The sequence below is a fragment of the Micropterus salmoides genome, unplaced genomic scaffold (genome assembly GCF_014851395.1).
Source record: "Micropterus salmoides isolate LMB-PRFRI ecotype aquatic unplaced genomic scaffold, ASM1485139v1 Ms_hic_scaffold_9, whole genome shotgun sequence".
Classification (NCBI taxonomy): Eukaryota; Metazoa; Chordata; class Actinopteri; order Centrarchiformes; family Centrarchidae; genus Micropterus; species Micropterus salmoides.
Genome location: NW_024044681.1, coordinates 23,135,204 through 23,153,562, shown reverse-complemented (window position 1 = coordinate 23,153,562; position 18,359 = coordinate 23,135,204). Strand labels below are relative to the sequence as shown.

Genomic DNA, 18,359 nt, shown 5'->3' with positions numbered 1-18,359 from the left:
AATTGTTTTTACTTTGTTTCACTTTTTGTTAAATATCATTTTATGTGTCATGCATCACTCCTGTAAATAAAACGAGGTTTCCAAAAACCCAGACTCCTCGTTCCAGTCTATGGACAGACTGCATGTCAAGCTTCTCACATGATCCAGCAGAGAGCGCAAAATGCCGGGGCGCCGAGCATATAGATGCTATACCAGGTGTCGGCTCGGCTGCAGCATCAGCACCGCTCCTCCTCCTCCCTCCCTCCTTCTCCCTCCTCCTGTCCGCAGCATCTCTCTCTCTCTCTCTCTCCGACTGGCAGAAACAGTGCAAGAAGGGAGAGAGAGAGAGGAAAGACGTGCTTGTGTTTCGTTTTGCAACTCCTGCATTTGACCGACATTCTTAAATGAATCAACACAAGAGAAACCTGGAGGTAAGTAGCACAACTGAAAACATCCTGTGGGTATTTTTGCAAAGATGCTTGGTTGGCCAGTATCGGTTTCTTGAGGAAGTGTCGCACGTCTTTTTTTGCTTGTACGATTCTGGTCTCGGTACTGACTCGGTTCGCTCAGCACTGTCAGCTGAATATGGATTTGATCGTTTATTTTCACAAGCCCGATGCAGTATAGTTTGTGTGGGAATTTCACAGCCTGTTTCTGCAAAAGACTGTAGCCTATTACGGAACTTGACCCGCAGATCGTACTGTAAGTGGAACAGAGAGTATAGCGGGGTTGGAGAGAGAGAGCGAGAGAGAGAGAGAGAGTGAGGTCAGACAGGGAAGAGCAGGTTGGTGTGATGGATGGAGCAGGTCAAGTCTCTGTGGGTGATGATGATCAGACATAGATTATCCAGGCTTTAGACCTGACTCCAGATATATGATCCACTGTACTGAATAGTGACTAGGAAGAGACTTTGAAGGGATGTGTATTTATTTTTGAAAGATTGTTTATTATTTGTTATTGATTCATTTAGTGGTTTCTGGGAACTATGATATCTAATTTCTGGCATCAAGTAGGAGAAAAGAAATCCCAAAGCCCCTTCCTTATGAGTTTTTTTTTCTTTAAGATGCCAATCGTTTTTATAGTTTAGTTACAATGTTAAAGTGCTGTTATGCTGACTCAGTAATGGAAGTGGTTTAATGGAGCAGTATGAGCAGTAGCTATGTGAAATATGAGAAGTTGAATTAAAGATATCCTCGTGTTCTGACTAATCAAACCTTCAAAGAAATCTTTTTTTTTGCACATTTTACCCCAGACGGTGCTTTCAGTTAGTAAAATGCTTCCATTCTCATTCAGTCTGTCTATTCTTCTCGTTCTTCATTTACCAAGAAAGGCATGAGATTGCCCTGCTCCTGCAGCCGCACACACATAATGATCTCATCTCATAATCTTAACTTCTGTGCAAAGCCCGATGAACCTTAGTCAAATCTATAGTATTTTGTATGTGCTTTAGTTGTTTCTGCAACAATTCTCGTGTCCTCAGTCTCACTTTGAGGCTACTTAGAGGTGTGGTGAGGAGAGGAAAGGCAGGAAGGGATTGATCAAATAAAGGTGAGCAGATAGAGGGTGTGTCTTTCACACTCAGCTGCCTCTTGTCCTGAATGATCGGTGTCTGATGATCAGGTTGTTCTCAGTTTTCCTGTCTTTGTTAAGGTGCATCACTTTGTTTACTTGACAAAAAGATTGTATACTTGTTTCTAAGCTTTTCAGCTTTAAACTGTAATGTCTCACTAGTTTAAGCATTTGGCTGCACTGCCCAAACACGTGGTCGATAGATTCGGCTCTGAGATGTAAAATATAAAATTTGTGTGGGAAGTGTGTTTTTTTTGTTTATTATCCATTATTGATCCCAATATCAGATACTTCCCTGCATCTATGGATCTTCCGGTCCATTTTGCTAAACCTAAGCAAATCCCTCTTGGTCATGTTATTGTGGAGGTTGCATCAAAGCAGGGCAGCAGAGCCCGTGGCCTTGGCTTGTAACTGCACACTGTCTGCTGTAGCTGCTGTTCCAGATGCTGATGCATGTGTGATTGATTCATTACATCTGACCTCTGCAATGTCTGAACAGCGATCAATTCAGCAGATCTCCACCGGGAAAGCCACTCGCAGCAATGTATGTGTTTGTGTGTGTATGTGTGTGTTAGTGATTGGGATCAGGTGCTTATGTATGTGTGTGTATTTCTGCAGGTAAGACAGTTTGTCACAAACCCCATGAGTGTAGCGCACTGGTGCGACCTTCAAGGTCATTTTATAGGACATAACAGAGGAGATGAAGGAGGAGGCAGGGAGAAAATAGAGATGATAAGTGAAGTGAAGGAGAGAGAGGAGTGAAAGTATGTCAGTGTGCCTCTCATTTCCATGTGGATTATGTGAATTTCCAAAGGTTTTTTTTTTATGTATGCATTGCTTCTTTTTCTCCTTTGTTTGGATTATTTTGCAAATGTTGGTACCAAAATTCTAAATGTAGTTAATTGTGTGTGTGTGTGTGTGTAGAGAGAGAAAAGAGAGAATGACAGAAAGAGGAAGAAGCTGCATTTATTTCATTAAACTATTGTGATTACTCATAATTAAACAATTTGGAGGTTTCTTTTTGATGAGGTGTATGCTTATGTGAGTGCATGTGTGTGTGTGTGTGTGTGTGTGTGTGTGTATGAGAAATCAGTGTGAAATCAGTGTCAATGAAATGTCAACACACATCCAAACACACATTCTCAAATTCACGCTGTCTTTGTCTGGAAGGTGCCAATGAGCTTGCTGTAGCTCCTCCCCTGCAGTCACAGGCAGGACATTAGAGGGTGAACAGAGAGGCACGCCTCCACTGATGGCATGCACACACACACACGCACACACACACACACACGCTTCCCTGTCCTGTGGGGAGAGGACATGAAAGACCTCTTTCAATTGTGTGTATATGTGTGCATCCATTTGCTAAATTTGTGCAGTCAGTTTAAGGGAAGTACTACAGATTTGCGGCTCCGTTTTTTAATGTATTTTTTGTGTACTAGGTCATTTCAGTTATATTAGTCAGCAAGTTACAGCCCTTATTAAGCAAAATAATGCTTCTCTATGAATGAACTTAAATCATGAGCAGTGTGAGCAGCAATGCTTTTATACGCAGAACTGTAAAGGCTATATTTGACTGTGAAAAGCCACAGTAAGTCCAGAACATTCATTTTTTATGATACCTCTCAATATTGTGCCTCTACATTCTTTTTAAGTCTTGTCTGTGTTCCCAAAAATAAACTCATCTATCAGAACAATGGCAGCATGTGTGAATCCTTAAAGAATTCCTCTTTAATTTCCCAAAGGATTCCTTTGCCCCTGCTTGTACTCTCACCTTCCTTTTTCCAATGTATGACATTTAACAGTATTTTCATTATTGTCACATATACACACAGCCAGTTCAAACCATTACCAGCTTTTTTTGCACATCATCACCACCCCAAAACCCTCAGCTCCCTCCATTCTTTGCTCACCTCTCACTGATCCTTTGCCAGTTGTCCCTCCCCCACACCCTTGGGGTTCGCCACTCGCACATTACACATGCATACGCACTCTTACACATTACAATACAAACTAGAATCCCGCCACATCCCCATTTCTTTCCACCCTCTCCCCACTCTCTGCAGCATCATTTGTTTCTTTTATCGTATTTTCCTAAAATAGACAGAAGTGACTCAGCCTGTCTAAGTTGAACTCAGCTTTTCTTTGTCTGTTTTCTCTCTCACCTTGCGAGCTTTATGTCCGACTGTTCATGTCTGTGTGTGTTTGCGTGAGCATGTGCTAACTTCCCCTACAGCCCCTCGGAGATTTCCACTGTTGTTGAATTCTTTGTCAGCGACTGCTTTGCGTTTGAAGTGAACTCCTCTCCTCACCGCTCCTCTTTGTCCCCTCATACAGTGTTGCCCACCAGCCATGCAAGAGTTAACATTTTTTTCTGCGACAGGAGTGAGGGTGGTGGGTGGAGAGGCTTTGCTAATAATGCGGTGCAACCAGCAACCAGCGTGGACAGACACCCTTTTCCTCCTCTCTTCCATGCCACCCCTGTCTGGATCTATGTTAGTCTGTGTTTGAACCGCAGGGCTCAATGAACCAATCAACACAAGTCTTGCGTCTTCCTCCTCCTAATTCTCTTCTCCAGACTGTAGCAGTTATGCTAATCTCCCTTCCAGTTCCCTTTGTTTTTTGTTCCCAATTAATCTTATTCCCATTGTCATTTCTCCTTTCATTTCCTGAACATTTGTCTTCCCTTTATCCCTCTCAACTACAATCCATCCTCACAGGCTGCATAGCACAGCAAAACCAGTCTGGGAAGCAGGACCATGTCGGATTAAGTGGTGATTCATTCCTAGTACTAGCCAAAAGCAACACTGGAAAAGAACAATTAGAAAATTTCATCACTAAGTGTGTTTTTGTGTGACAGACCTCTGTTTTGAGACACATTTTCTGCTAGTGAGAAGCTGTCTCTTTGTCTCTGCTCCTGCTGCAGTGATAGTCACTGGCTGAGTGTTTGTGTGAGTAAGTGGTACTCATGTTGCTCTACATGTAACTTGCATGCACGTTTAAGGCCACTTTTTTTTGGTTCATCTGTTTCCTTTTTTTCAGTACAGTTTTTCATCTAATAAGTTAACAAAGAAACAAACCTTGTGTGTGAAAATTTGCTGATGGACGGATGTGTGAACACGTGCCTTTGTTTTATTTTTAATTTCTCTATGGCTAATAAATCCTATTATTGGCGTATTGTGATTTTCCGGTGATTTCCTAGCAGGTGGCAAACACTGCCTGCCTGTAAGGAAATAAATCAGCTTTTATTGCGGATGATCTGATTTTCACGTTCTCCTTATTCAGTTAGGTATGACCACCCACTATGACCTGAGATCCTGCAGAAATCCTGTTACAGTTCCCCCCTGTGACATAGAATGACTCCCTTTGGGGTACAAAAAGGTGGCTATGTATGTGGGAGTAGAGTGGGAGAGAGAGGCCCAACGGCGAGAGAGAGAAGGGATTATTTGGGCAGATGTAGTCTTCTGATGTGCTGTCTATGAGGATGAAAATGGGATTGATCACTTCGCCCTGCCCTCGTTAACTCTGTATTATTAAGGTGGAAAAGTGGATGGAAGGTGGGAAAGGAGGGGAGGAAAAGATGGAGACAGATATTAAAAGATCTTTTGTTGAGAAAGGGATTAAACAGATGGGAATCACTGAAGGGACAAAGCTTAATTGAATACAGTTAGAAGCTATATTGTGCTGCAGCCAGGAAAGCAAAGATTGTTGATAACAAGCAGTGCTGCTGTTTTTTTGTTTTTTTGGATGCTCATCTATACATAAAGTACAGAACAAAAACCAAGCAACTGGATGGATACTATTTCTGGATATTTCCCACTTCTGCTTCACTGTTTTCCATGATGGTAATCCCTTTGTTGTGCATAGTGAGTTATTGCTTGGTTCACACATACAAACACACAGGCACAGTTTAGTGAATCATCGCTTGTGAAATTCTGTCTACAGGGTGTCTATTGTGTCTTCTGTGGAAACTGAGCATTTAGCTTCTTTCACTGCTATTCCTGTCTGTGTTGTGTCGCTGACAGAGATAGGAGGGGAAGGAATGGATGACTCAAGCTTAGCTTATTTCTGAATAGACTTTCCTCACTAAGCTTTATCCCGCTGGATGATTTTATATGTGAAAAGAATACATACAAGGAGAAAGGAGTACTTTTTCCAAAATGGACAAGAGGATGATTTTTTGTGTCCATGACATTTGCCAGCATTTATTTTTGAATGCGCAATAGCCTTTATGTGTCCACATATCTGTTGAGGGTAGATGTTCACAAGTTCACACTCACACACTTGCACACACTTTCATACACACTTTCACACACACACTTTCACACACACACACTTTCACACACACACACACACACACACACACACACACACACACACACACACACACACATTTCTAACACAATCCTGCCTTGGGAAAGTGTACAAAGACATGCAAGGATTTTGTCATTAGAGATTAATTACATGCATGCAAAGGCACATCCTGTACTGTATTTAGGAATGTAGTTTTCATCTTTAAGAATAACTGCTACACTCCATTTTAATGTAAATCCTGCACTAAATCTAACTATGTCACACGCTAACACTCAGGAGTCATTAATTATCATTATGCACACGTCAACGCTCTGTCCATTTGTGTCCCTGATTCTATTTCAGTGTGCTGGAATTCACATCTCGACAGAAGTATGTGTGTGTTTATACGGATGAAAGAGAGATTGCACCGGGGGAATGTGCTTGTGTGTCATTGGGGTCCCCCCTGGGAATAGTGAGCTATAAAACCTGCCTGGTTCTCCAGTGGGGGAGGAGAGGAATAAAGCAAAGTGCCAAAGACAAATGGCTTCTGTAATAGCCACATGTGCTTCTGGACCGACAACAAAGACGCTGAGAGAAGATCATGTGTGCACATGTTGATGTGTGTGTGCAGGTGAGTGTGTCTGTGTGAGACACAGGGAGCCCTTATGTACATACAGTCTTTGTGTTGTCACATAAATGAGACGTGTGTTAGACTCCCTTCCTGGCTTGACTTATAGGCGAAAAAAAATTTGAGATTAAGAGAGAGATATAAAATTCTGTGCCGCATTTAACTTTGATCCACTAATGAAAATAAGATTCACAATTCCTCCATCTTGATATGTGGAATCTCCTCATGCTATAGCCTGATAATCATGAGATCAGATGTGTCACTGTCTCTCAGATTAATAACATGATGCCTGGCTTGTTGTGTTGGGACGTTTCTTCCAGGCAGCTGTTTCAAAAACCACAGTGTTAAATATCAAAACAAATAGGATAGGACAATCCACTAATACCTCATAAAATCTGCGCTTCTATTTACTACCTGCAGAAATTTAGAAAATGGAAATACATGCAAGTTTCATCAATGGGAGCAATATAGAGCTCATTAGCATTATATATGGCAAAGGATTTCCAATAATTACTTTACCCTGATCTCTTAGGCTTATATCAGTAAGTCACTTCAGAAACGGGGCTCTATAGCTTGTACTATAGAGGTTTAAAAAATGATGTATTCCCTTCTACCCGCCTAATAAGAAAGCTGTAGCTCTCCCGCGACAACCCTCTTCCTTTCTGTATCCATCTGCACGTCTCATCTCTCCCACCTCATGTCTGTGTGTCTCATTCTTTCACCCACACAGAACTGCTTGCTTTCAGAGAGAAAGGAGGATGAGGAAGGCCTTTTCTCTTTTCCAATTCCACTCCGCTCTAGATTTTATTTATCCCTCCATTTCCAGTGAGTCCCTCATCATCTTCTCAGCTCGTCATTTCCCACCTTCTCCGCTTTTTGTGGATAAATGCAGCACCTGATAGGTTAGGAGCCTGGTGAAAACCACAAATTCCAGTCCTTCACTGAATTTGATCACTACTGAGATATCGTCTTATCCTGCATCTACCCAATTGCAGAGAGATGATTGCTCCTAGATGAGTTGTATATACCTGGTGGGGAGAAAAAACTGTGTGCACTATGTGTTACTGTGGTGGCATATATCCATGGGTGTGACGTCCCACGTGAAAGTGTTGCACAGCAGAATGTATGCCTGAGCTGTTAGTGTGAAAGCATAAAGCTGACCTTCAGAACAGTCTGTCTCTTTCTGACGCTGGCCTTTTTTCCTGACGGAAGCAGGGGTCAGGATATGTATTCTCCAATTCCCATGGATATGGCATTGCCATGACAACAGAAGCAGGGCAGTTACATTTTTTCTTAGGTTTTGCCTCCTGCTGTTCCTCCAGAGCGGGTCAGACTGAGTACTTACATGAAGTGGGTCTCACCGTCAGCTGAAACAAAGCCTGCCTTCATTACATATTCCAGCCCCGATCAACTCAGTGTGCTACTTGTCCTCTCTGGTATGCTCTGAATTCCATCAAAAAGTCTAAATCAGTACCAGTTACAACATCATCATCAGGTTATTCACTGTGTATAACTACCTAAGAAATAATGAAATTTATCTACAGTATTTGCTTGTACTATTGGAAGCCGTGCATACACAACTCACAAAGCCAAAAATGGTCCCTGTTTATTTCCTCTGCTTAAAGAGAAAGGGCTTGCTGATCAAAGTTCCTCGTATATCCATTTTGGGGTTTTACATGTGTAATTGCATAATTCATATTCCAGTCAAAATAAAACATCAAGCCAGCCCCTCACCAACATCAGCCCTGCTTCATCCGCTCACTCCCATGTGATCCTCTTTACTTTTAGCATCTCGTAGGTATGCCACCAACATGAGGGAGTGCGACAGCAAGGAGAAGCTGTCAAGTTTCTTTCCTCAAAGGCGTGTCTCCTGAAGCGACCCGAAATACACCTCATTTATTATGCTTTTTTATCATCACAACAGGTCTTTTTTATTCACAAAGTCAGACAGGTTCTTTTGTTCTCTGTCATATTATGTTTAGGGTTTTGCCCAATTGGTTTTGTCTGCCTCGCTGTGAGGTGATGTGCAGCTTGATGTGGCTCGGCCACTGTGACCAAGCTTGGCCCTCAGCCTCCCAAGACTGCTGTCATCAGCACAACCTCCAGTGCTACATCAGTGCCATAATTGATGTGCCACCATGTCCTCTCGGGGGAATTCTTCTCCCACTCTCTAATATGACTCTCTGTCTCTTTCTCTCCCTCTCCCATCCCTCTCCTTTCACTCCTCTTTAAATTTTTTCAGTGTGCTTTATAATTAGCTAATTATTTGATTGTGTGCATCAACCAAGGGTAAATATTAGCAGTGTGCACAGAGGCAGAGTACAGAAGACAGTGTGTGGATTATGCTACATGTTGTTTGTCTATTTGTCTATCACAATTGAATTCCCCCCTCTGTCTCTCAGCAAAGTCTGATCTGAAGCAGAATATCACCAGTATTGTAAATAAATACTTATTTCAACCAATATCTCATCATTTTATAAAATAAAATGTGATACAGTGGCAAGTGAACATAGTGTTAAAAGTTTTGATATTTCAGTCCTTAAGTAAAACAACCCTTCTTTAAACTTATTCAGCTCACAGTGTTCCCAAAGGTTATGTGAAATGTTCTTTTAACAGACTTTTCAGGAAAATATGATAATTTATCCAAATTAATTTTAAGACATCCTTAAGGAATACAAATCATATCCTTGAATGTTTCCCCTGCCAGTGCATTTGGACAAAAATGTAGACGTGCACCCGATTGGAGCAGCCTCAGATGTGCCACAGGCATTTAGAGCTGCCATCATCGCAGTTGACTCTGTTCACTGATGTCGCTGCCACAGGACACAGGGAGAAGGCACCTGCTAATGAGAAAAGACTCCCCCGCTGCACATATAATTAGAGGATTGGAGTTCTGTTTGAACTTTGGAAACTACTCAAATATTCAGTGTGATGGTTTGGTCTAAATAGACAATATTTACTGCCTACACAGAGTGATGACTGGATACATTTACCTGACAGTTTTGATAGAATATGATTGAGATATAACTTTTGTTTAAATGTTGAGTATGATGTCGTAAATAGGCTGTGACTATTTGCTGAGCAAATGGAACTGAGTTCATTAATATTCTGTGGTTTTGATGCTTTTGGTTCAAGGCAGAGGGAGAATTCCTCATAGAGCGCTTGCATAATTATGGAGAGGTTGATATGTAAAGAGAGACACAGAAGTCTTTCCTCTGAGAGCAAAAACACAAGTCATTTCATGTTGTCAGAGTCACTAACTTCTTGGTTTTGTTGATCCATTGTCATGATTTTCTATTTATGTCGCTCTGATTAAACTGCCCTGCAACCGCCCTGCAGTGACATGGTTTGACAAAAGCTCTCAGACATTTACCCTCTCGGCCATCTGCTCATCTCTTGACTGTACATGGCACGACATGCAGTCAGCTACTTTGAAATGGTGTCTACTCAGAGCGATCCAACAATTTTAATCTCACTTTTTCCTACTTCCTGCAGAATGTTGTGATTAAATGAAGCAGGATGTGCTGTTGTTGTGTGCGTTTGAATCGTGGCATTGGCTTAATTAACCATGTGGCATGCTAGAGAACACATGTTGAGAGAAGAGCAGTTAACACCTCTTGTAGCGATCAGACCTACAGTACAGATTTATCCCCTCTGAAGTGATGTTTTCACTCCTCGCCTATTACAACACCTGCACATAATTTTCATGTTTTCTTGTTGCAAACATGCTTGCATTTCAGCATATTAGAGACTGTTTGCTTGTGCTGTATATTCTATAAAAGCAAAATGGTTGGAACATACTTTTATTGCAGACTTTTCCCCCTGATTCTCATTCTGCCTTCTATTTTTCAGTGTCTCTTGAGAAAAAAAGCTCATTACAAAACACTTTGCACCCTTCCCTCACTTGTTCCTTCATCAGGCATCCCCAGAGTGATTCCTTCACTTTATTATAAACAGTGTGTTGCCTCAGCTATCCTCCACTTCTTCTATCTCTTTTCTTTCTGCCCTACAGTGAACTATCATTATTTGATAATTGCATTCCTATTATAATTGTTGTACTACTCTTGCTGGTTATAACATTAACATTATTACTATTTGAGTGTTTTTTGTTGAGAATATTTCATAAAGGGCTTTGTAGATGTAACAAGGAAAGGTAAGACAGGTCTAGCTTAGAGTAATTTAGCTGACACCATAAATGTATCTGACCTTCCAGCTCTAGTTATTTCTCTGTAACTGTCCTTGTTAGGGAGACAACAATAGACTGATAGAGACAGTAGCTCAGGTGTCAGGCTAGGATATATCAGTGTTCTCTTAGTTCTCTTAGTGTTGTCTCTCTCTGCATTACTTCTGCACGGCACAGACCCAGAATAATGCAAATGTATTCTGTATCTGCCATGTTGTTCTTCTATTCCATATTTATATATTTCTACATTTATTTATGTCGAATGTATGTTCGTCAAAGTATAGCACCTTATCACCACAGCAAATTCCTCGTATGTGTAAAACACTACTTGGCAATAAAGCTCCTTCTGATTCTGATTACAAGGTTGAGTCTTACAAGAATGTTTACAAGAACTCACTGGTTCCACAGATTAGAGTACAACTCATGGATAGTGATAGATTCCAATATGACGAAGCATTGGAGTCTAAACATCAGATAGATTAGTTGTTCTAGGTTAAGGCCAGCTAAAGATGACCTAATAGGGAAACCTAAACCTAAAAGTGACCAAAAGATGTTATCCTTCAGATTTAGTGTTGGTATTTGACGTGTTCACATGTTGCATGCTGGCACTATATCTCCTCGGCCGGGCTCTATAAACCATGCTATGTTAAGTCTTCATCAGTCTCCGAACCTGGCTTACAATAATTCTTCAACGTTTTTGGCCACCGGTCACATCAAATTTTACGCTCAAGTCCACATATTTAATGTAAAATATTTTGATTCAGCAGCTGCTTAAATGAAAACATGAATGGACATGAATGCATTTAAAGTAGAAACAAGCTAGCTCCAAGACTGTCACTTCCTGTTAAGCCTCCATTTCCTTTTTGTCCCATGGGCAGCCAGTACTGTTCATATCATTTCAAATGACCATTTGTTAAGATGAGTCCCACAAATAAAGAGCAAAAGCCTGTGGGCAATGCACAGCTGACTGTAGCTGAAATGTGATGCTGCATTTCAGGCATACTTGTTGCCCCCACTTTACAGTTTCCTTTGTTGTTTTATCTTTTCAGATTGAACAGACCTCCATCTCCCTGAAGAGCCATCAAATACAACGTTGTTAACTCACAGTAAATGCAAGATAAGCGAAAAAGATTTCTTGAGATGACATTTCGTCCTTGGAAAAATCAACTGAAGGGCCATCATCACACAGACCCTGAAGAGGAGAGACAGGGAGGGAAGGAACATTTGTAACTAAATAGATGGCCTCTGGACTCTGCAGGTGTCTTTGAGTGTGCCAAAAGAATCAGTTCGACATGAGCATCCCGACCGGTTTCCAGGGACTGAGGGTCAATGACAGAGGAGAAAAGATTGGAAACAAAACCCAGGTCCAGTTCCCCCAGTCTGGGGATGATAATGCCAATCAATTATCTTCAATTGTTGATCAAGAAGGAAGAGGACTGATGGAGGACACAGCGTACAGCTCAAACTCCATCCCTCCTTTGGTCTCTCAGAGTGAATCCCCGGACAAGTTAGTGATCTGGGGCTCTGAGCAGCAATGCATGGAGCCTGAGTTTGAGCTTTTGGAGTGTCAGGAGATACATACATTCTTGGGAAACAGGGATCAGGGCGAGGAGAATGAGGAGGAAGATGATGGAGGAAGTATGAGAGATGGAAATGAGGTTTCCATGTCCATATCCTCAAGCTCAACTGCCAGCTCTGCTTCGATTGGAGTGAGGAGAAATGACAACGACAGCAACAAAGTGGAGAACAGAAAGGGCAAAGAGGTGCAGAAAAGGATTGCCTGTCATAGCAATGAAGAGCTAGACACGTGTGTGACAGGTTCAATGGAGAAAAGAGACACCAGGTCAGGCAGAGCAGCAGACAGGGACAGACAGAAGGGAGGTCTGAAGCAGTCCAAGTCTGAGACAAATGTTTTTTTCTCTAGTCTGTCAGCCGTTTCCCTCAGCGGGAGCCTGTCCAGTGCTCTGGATAGTGGTGGAGTAGCGCAGCCTCTCATCTCTCTGTCCAACTCCAAGACCAACCCCAATACAAACAACACTACCTCAGACCAGACCAAAAGAAAGACAGCCCCTGTAGACGCCAACCAGAACTCCCCACCATCGCATCCTCAGGAGAAACATCCTCAATACAACAGCCAGGATCAGAGACAGGAGGAGGGAAGTCATCATAGAAATGGAGTGTCCTCTGATGGGGGGCTGGGCCAAAGGAGGAAGGCTGGATTTGAAGAGAGGGTGATGCCACCACGACGGCAACAGCTCGTCAGACCCCTCTGTCAGACAGAGATGGGAAAAGCGAGGAGCTTAGCAGAGCCCAATGCTGATCAAGCTGAGACAGGGCAACCTTTTCCCCACAACCCCTCGCAAGATTCACGCATTAACTGGTCAAACAGGAAGTTTACAAAAACATCTTTACGTGAACCATCAAATTTCTCCTCCCTGTATAACACATCTGGAGTCTCACAGCACAGAGAGCCCAACCAGGTAGCCCAGAGGGAGGCTCCACCTGCAGAAAAACAGCCAACTACAAAGGCATGGCGTCCTTCCAATCCTTACACTTTAGAGAGGAGACCCCAGACTCAGCTCACATACAGGAGAAATTGCTCCAGTCCCAACAGGACAGGGGTGGATTCCAGGTCATCTACCCCTCCCCACTCCCCTCTCAGGACACCCCAAGGATCACCACGCAGGCAACCCTCCATGTACCTCGTTTCCAGGAATGTCTCTGGAGTGGTTAGACACATCCCGTCAGGATGCAACCCTGCTGTAACAACATCAGCTCAGGCCTGTGGCAACAGTTGCTTAAGAGCACCAGTCAAAACCAATATAAGCACAAGTGGAATCCCCAAAGCGCCTCTTAACAACCAGCAGAGCTCTAACCACAACTCAAGCCCCAAAGAGAGCTCCCTATCACCTAAACTTAAACCTAAAGGAGTTCGGCCCAAAATCATTACCTATGTCCGAAAGAATCCTCAGTTTAAGTCCCAGGCTGCGGACGGACCTTATCAGGTATCCTCTCTACCATCCAGGCTATCAGCATACGCACACGGCCAAACACCCACATCTCTCAAAGACCCCTCCAAGCCTGAAGCAGAAACCAGAGGAGCGCCAGTGCTCAGTGCCTCCAATCTGCTTTATGACAAGTACCACCAAGAGATGCATACAAACATCTTCCCATCAGGAATGCTGAGCAGGAGTATCAGGCCCCCTGGACACACACATACTGTCCCCCCTGCACACACACATGCCACTCCACATGTACACACACACAGCCACACGGCACCCCCAAAACTGGGCAGCAAAGCAGACAATTTCTATGGGGCACCATCAGAGGTGAGCATTATGTGCAGTCTTCACTAAGTATGTGAGCTCAAGCTTTTTGTCATAAATATTTCTCAGGATAATGACGCTTGTATTGTAATTTCTGTTGGAGTTTGGTATTTTGCTCATCTTCATTCAACAAAGAACTTTCCATCATGCTGAGATTCAGCACAATCCTCTATCACAGCACATCCACACACAGTGAAGAAATTACAGAAGTAGGATTTAATTAGGATGGCTCATATCAATAAGCAGGAGATAATTACTTTCTGATATACAATATGTGATTAAGCACAAAAACAAATCTTTTTCTGTTAAATTAGTTGACTCTGCATATCAGTTTTGCTAGATGATGTCCATAACCTCTATCCCACAGTGAAACATGTATAATTGATCACAGCTCCTCTGCATTTTATTCCCACTCTCACAAGAGCTGCTCGTTATCGCTTTCAAATCATTCCTTATTGATTCTGATTAAATAGCTTAATTTGGCATTCATATTCACCATCAAATACCAGCATGTGGAAATAAATAATTAATAGCATTTTGAAGTACAAAGCCCACAGGGACAACACTTTGTATGTCACTGCATGTACATTGTATACATCTATGCCATTGAGGAGACAACATTTACACTGGTGATGTTAAACAGTTAAGATTTCTGGATCTCAGTTTCTCTGCAGGTCTGTTATATTTTCTTTTAGAGCTAATAATGTCAGATTTGCAGTGATCCACATTTCGTCAGACTCTTTATTACTTCTACTCATAGCCTAAACCAGATCTGTTAAGACGTTGCAGTATTGCAAACCATTACAGTTAGGAGTAGAAGTTCTTGATATTGCTATCTAGTCACACGATCATCCATATCATATTCTAATTATGTGTTTTGTTCATACATAATGTTTAATAACAAAGAGTCTATATAAATACAATGTAAAATGTAATGTTTAATAATTAAGATTATGGAGAACATCAAATGTTTTCCTGCCCAGCCTGTTCATGATATCCCAGGCAAAATATAGAACATTAAACATGTCATGGCAGGCAGACGTTGCTGGTAAACACATTAGCATGTAAGCGAACAACAGCAGAAAATCCCAATAGGTGCTCATGACCTTAATATGACAAACATCATTCACATCTGTAAAAGCTTAACAAAGTATTTACAGTCACAGAAAAAACATGCATGCGTTAAAAAAAAGTTACAATTTGTTGAATGCTCCCAGTGTTATCACTATTGACATAAAATTTAACCCTTTTCTTGAAATACTTTATTTTCTTTCCCAGGGTACATTATTGGTTCTTCACAAATTTTGGGGGGTCTAGAGGACAGAATCACTGGATTTTCTCTGGAAAAAGGAAAATGAACACTGTAGAATGGGACTGTATATGTTAAAAAACTATTATTCAAAAAGAACTGACACGGTCTATGTAAAAATATGCATGGTTCAGAACTCCAAAAATAGAATAAGATAATTACTTAATAGTATATTTTAGTTAATGTGATTGTTTTGGTCTGTAGGTGGGAAGATCTGCCAGTTTTAAAGGAAGCCTTGCTGAGGACCCGCTGCAGACCCGGACGGCCACTCAGGTTGGAGGGAGCAGCAGTCTCTTGCGCTCTGGTAGAGGTCTGCGTCTGGGCCTGGGAGCTGTCACCAGGACGACTACGTGCTCGGCCAAGGCCAGGGGACCTGGTCAAGGTCAGAGATCAACACTTATCTTCAGCCAGCCAGTTCAACCTGTCAGCCCAGCGACCAATCAGAAAAGCCAAGGTAACGCATGTAAATAATGCATTTCCTTCCGTTGTGTTTTTGAGCAGCATCCTCAAAGAAAACAACTCCAGTGCCAGATGGAGATGGCCTCTTTTGAGCTACAGTACCAAAATTTGACACACTAGAGAGCTGCACACACACACACACACACACACACACACACCTCCACACCCAAAAAAACCAAACAAAATTGGCGTGAGATGAAGGCAGCTCATTAAAATGTATTCTCTGAGATTAATTTTGGCTGATCTGATTGGAGGGCTTCAAGAAATATTCTGAGGGGATGTTTTTCTGCTCCAGAAGGCTGCCATCTACAAAACTAAATAAATAAAATAAAAGCTTGCTCACACATTCTCTCCACACACAGCAAATTTCTAATTCAGATGATTCAGATACCACCTCTGACTGCTGAAGTCAGACTTATATTACAGCTCGACTGTCACTGGAATACTGAAATATGAAATTAGCACATCATCCTGCACACCACTCGAAGGCTGTGCCATTTATCACTCCCATTTGATCTACTGCCTTCATGAGTGTGATAACCCAGACACACAGCAAAACAAAAATACACGGAGATGCATACATGTACACTCACAGATAACACACACAAAACTGCACACACAGAATTGATCAGCATAGTGTTGTGATGTGCCAGGCTTCCTTATCGTAATCCCTATTAATACATATGTATGGTGTCTCAGTGCTGCTTGGCCCTCTGGGAATGACATGCTTTGAAGTGCAAAGCAATTAACGCTTAAGTAACGTCAGTATCTTCCTGCTGAACTCATCTCTCCTCCCTGCACTGCACACGCTGCATGTGTAAACACCAGTAAACACCAGTAAAAAATACACTGCATATGTAGCATTGGTAAGCCTTGTGTATATCTTGTGTGTATCAGTGTCTGTCCTTGTGTATTGGCTTTGTAATTAAGGAATTTTTACGAATTCTTGTTACGGTTGTTGTAACCTTTAAAAATGTGCCAGTAAGCACTTTTTAAAAAAATATTTTCCTCTTCTTTTCAATTACAACTTTTGTGTAGGGAAATCTCTCCTTCTTGCGTACACATATTATAGTAATTATACTGTAAAGCTATTGTACAACAATCAAAGTAGTCTAACTACTCACATAATTACTCTCTAGGATTTACTCTTTATTGTTAAGGTAGTGAGGATCATCCACTTCCAGGACAGAACATTTGTGTTGAAGCTACTTTCTGCATATTCAGACTCTCATCCTCCCTTCCTCACAGCAGTGAAGCCCTGTGATTTGCTGAAGTAGTTCTGCAGAGATTGCAATGCACTCAAGTATCACATTTAATAGCATACAATTTAAGTTGAGGACATCCATGCAGGTTGTCAGCAGCTCACCTTGGGCTGTAATTAAAATCAGTAGGTCATTGTAGTGCTCGTCCCAGCTACCTGTCCCATTGACTTGTCTGCGCCCAATTGACATAATTCATCTTAAGTTCAAGGATGCTCTTCCTTTAAGTGAAAGCCAATAGATGTTGAGGAGATGTTTTCGTTTCTCAGGGACCGTTGAGAAACTGAAGGTAGTGTTTCAGGCCTACAGGCAAAGTAAAGTGATTTTATTCAAATCTTTGTAACTCCTGAAGGGAGAAAACTGCAACTGCTCGGGAAAACACCCAGGATTTTATGATTTATGATGCATTTTCAAATTCACACTTTCCAACTTTGGTACTTTTTGAGAATCATTTTATCAGGTGTATTTTGCAGTGAAAGTTGTGGAATAAGAAAGTTGTAATGTAAGATTAAAAAAAACAATGGTGAATGAGACCAAAAAATATTGAGGGACAGAAAGAATAGAATACAGTGAAATACAAAAAGAGAGTACAGCCAAAATCAGATTAATAAATCCAATTCTCATTCCTTTTTATTTATGAATATTGTGTGTTAATGTGTTTTCATTTAGCAGGTGCCTAGGCCCATGATATAGGCTAATGTCGATGTTGTCAGGTTCACTTCTCTCCCTTGTCTTTCAGAGGGAATAAATGGAAGGGCATGAAGATTTTATCAGGATCTATAATGATCCAGGCCTTCTCACTCAAGAGGAGCGAGCACCAATCTAATAAACAAGCCTCGTGGCACACAGGCAGATATTGAGGAAGGAGAAAAGAGGTGATAAGTGAGAACTCTGATGATGCTGGAGGGGAGTCACAAAGGAGATGTTCTCCGTCTTTCTGCCCTACATCTCTACCAACAGAGCTTACATTCTCCCTCTCAGAGGTTTTTCCCCCCTCTTGTATTGATGTGGTGGTTACCCTGTAGCATGGAGCACCCAGCTGTGCTAAATAGAGGGGAAAGGAGGGCTTCCTACCTTATCTCTGCAGCCAGCAGGGGATAATACTCTTCTTATGCCCGGGATCTAAACCTTGTATTGCAGGCTGGGGTAGCCAAGATGCAGGCTTCTATCCAAGGCCTGTGGATTTGCCCACTGCCCATAGTGTGATTGTGTGTGTGCAGCCTTGGTTGTTCATGCCGGCACATTTCATCTGTTTTTGCTGTTACAAACCATAAATTACCAAGAGGGAGGATTTCTTCTCGTTGTTCATTGACAATAGTTGTCACTATGGAGCTATGATTACTTTTATATACTCCCT

At 41.9% G+C, this 18,359-nt stretch overlaps 1 protein-coding gene across 2 annotated transcripts in view; it reads left to right on the top strand.

Moving 5' to 3' along the window:
• Positions 1–116: 116 nt before the first annotated feature.
• Positions 117–18,359, top strand: part of mtus2a (microtubule associated tumor suppressor candidate 2a) — a 43,802-nt gene continuing 25,559 nt past the window's right edge. Inside the window, exons 1-3 of one of the 2 annotated variants that reach the window (XM_038708489.1) lie at positions 117–410; positions 11,699–13,978; positions 15,489–15,738. In XM_038708489.1, coding sequence (XP_038564417.1) covers positions 11,942–13,978; positions 15,489–15,738 — 2,287 coding nt within the window. In that variant the 5' untranslated portion in view covers positions 117–410; positions 11,699–11,941. The remainder of the gene's footprint in view (positions 411–11,698; positions 13,979–15,488; positions 15,739–18,359) is intronic. The other variant, XM_038708490.1, reaches the window with a different exon arrangement.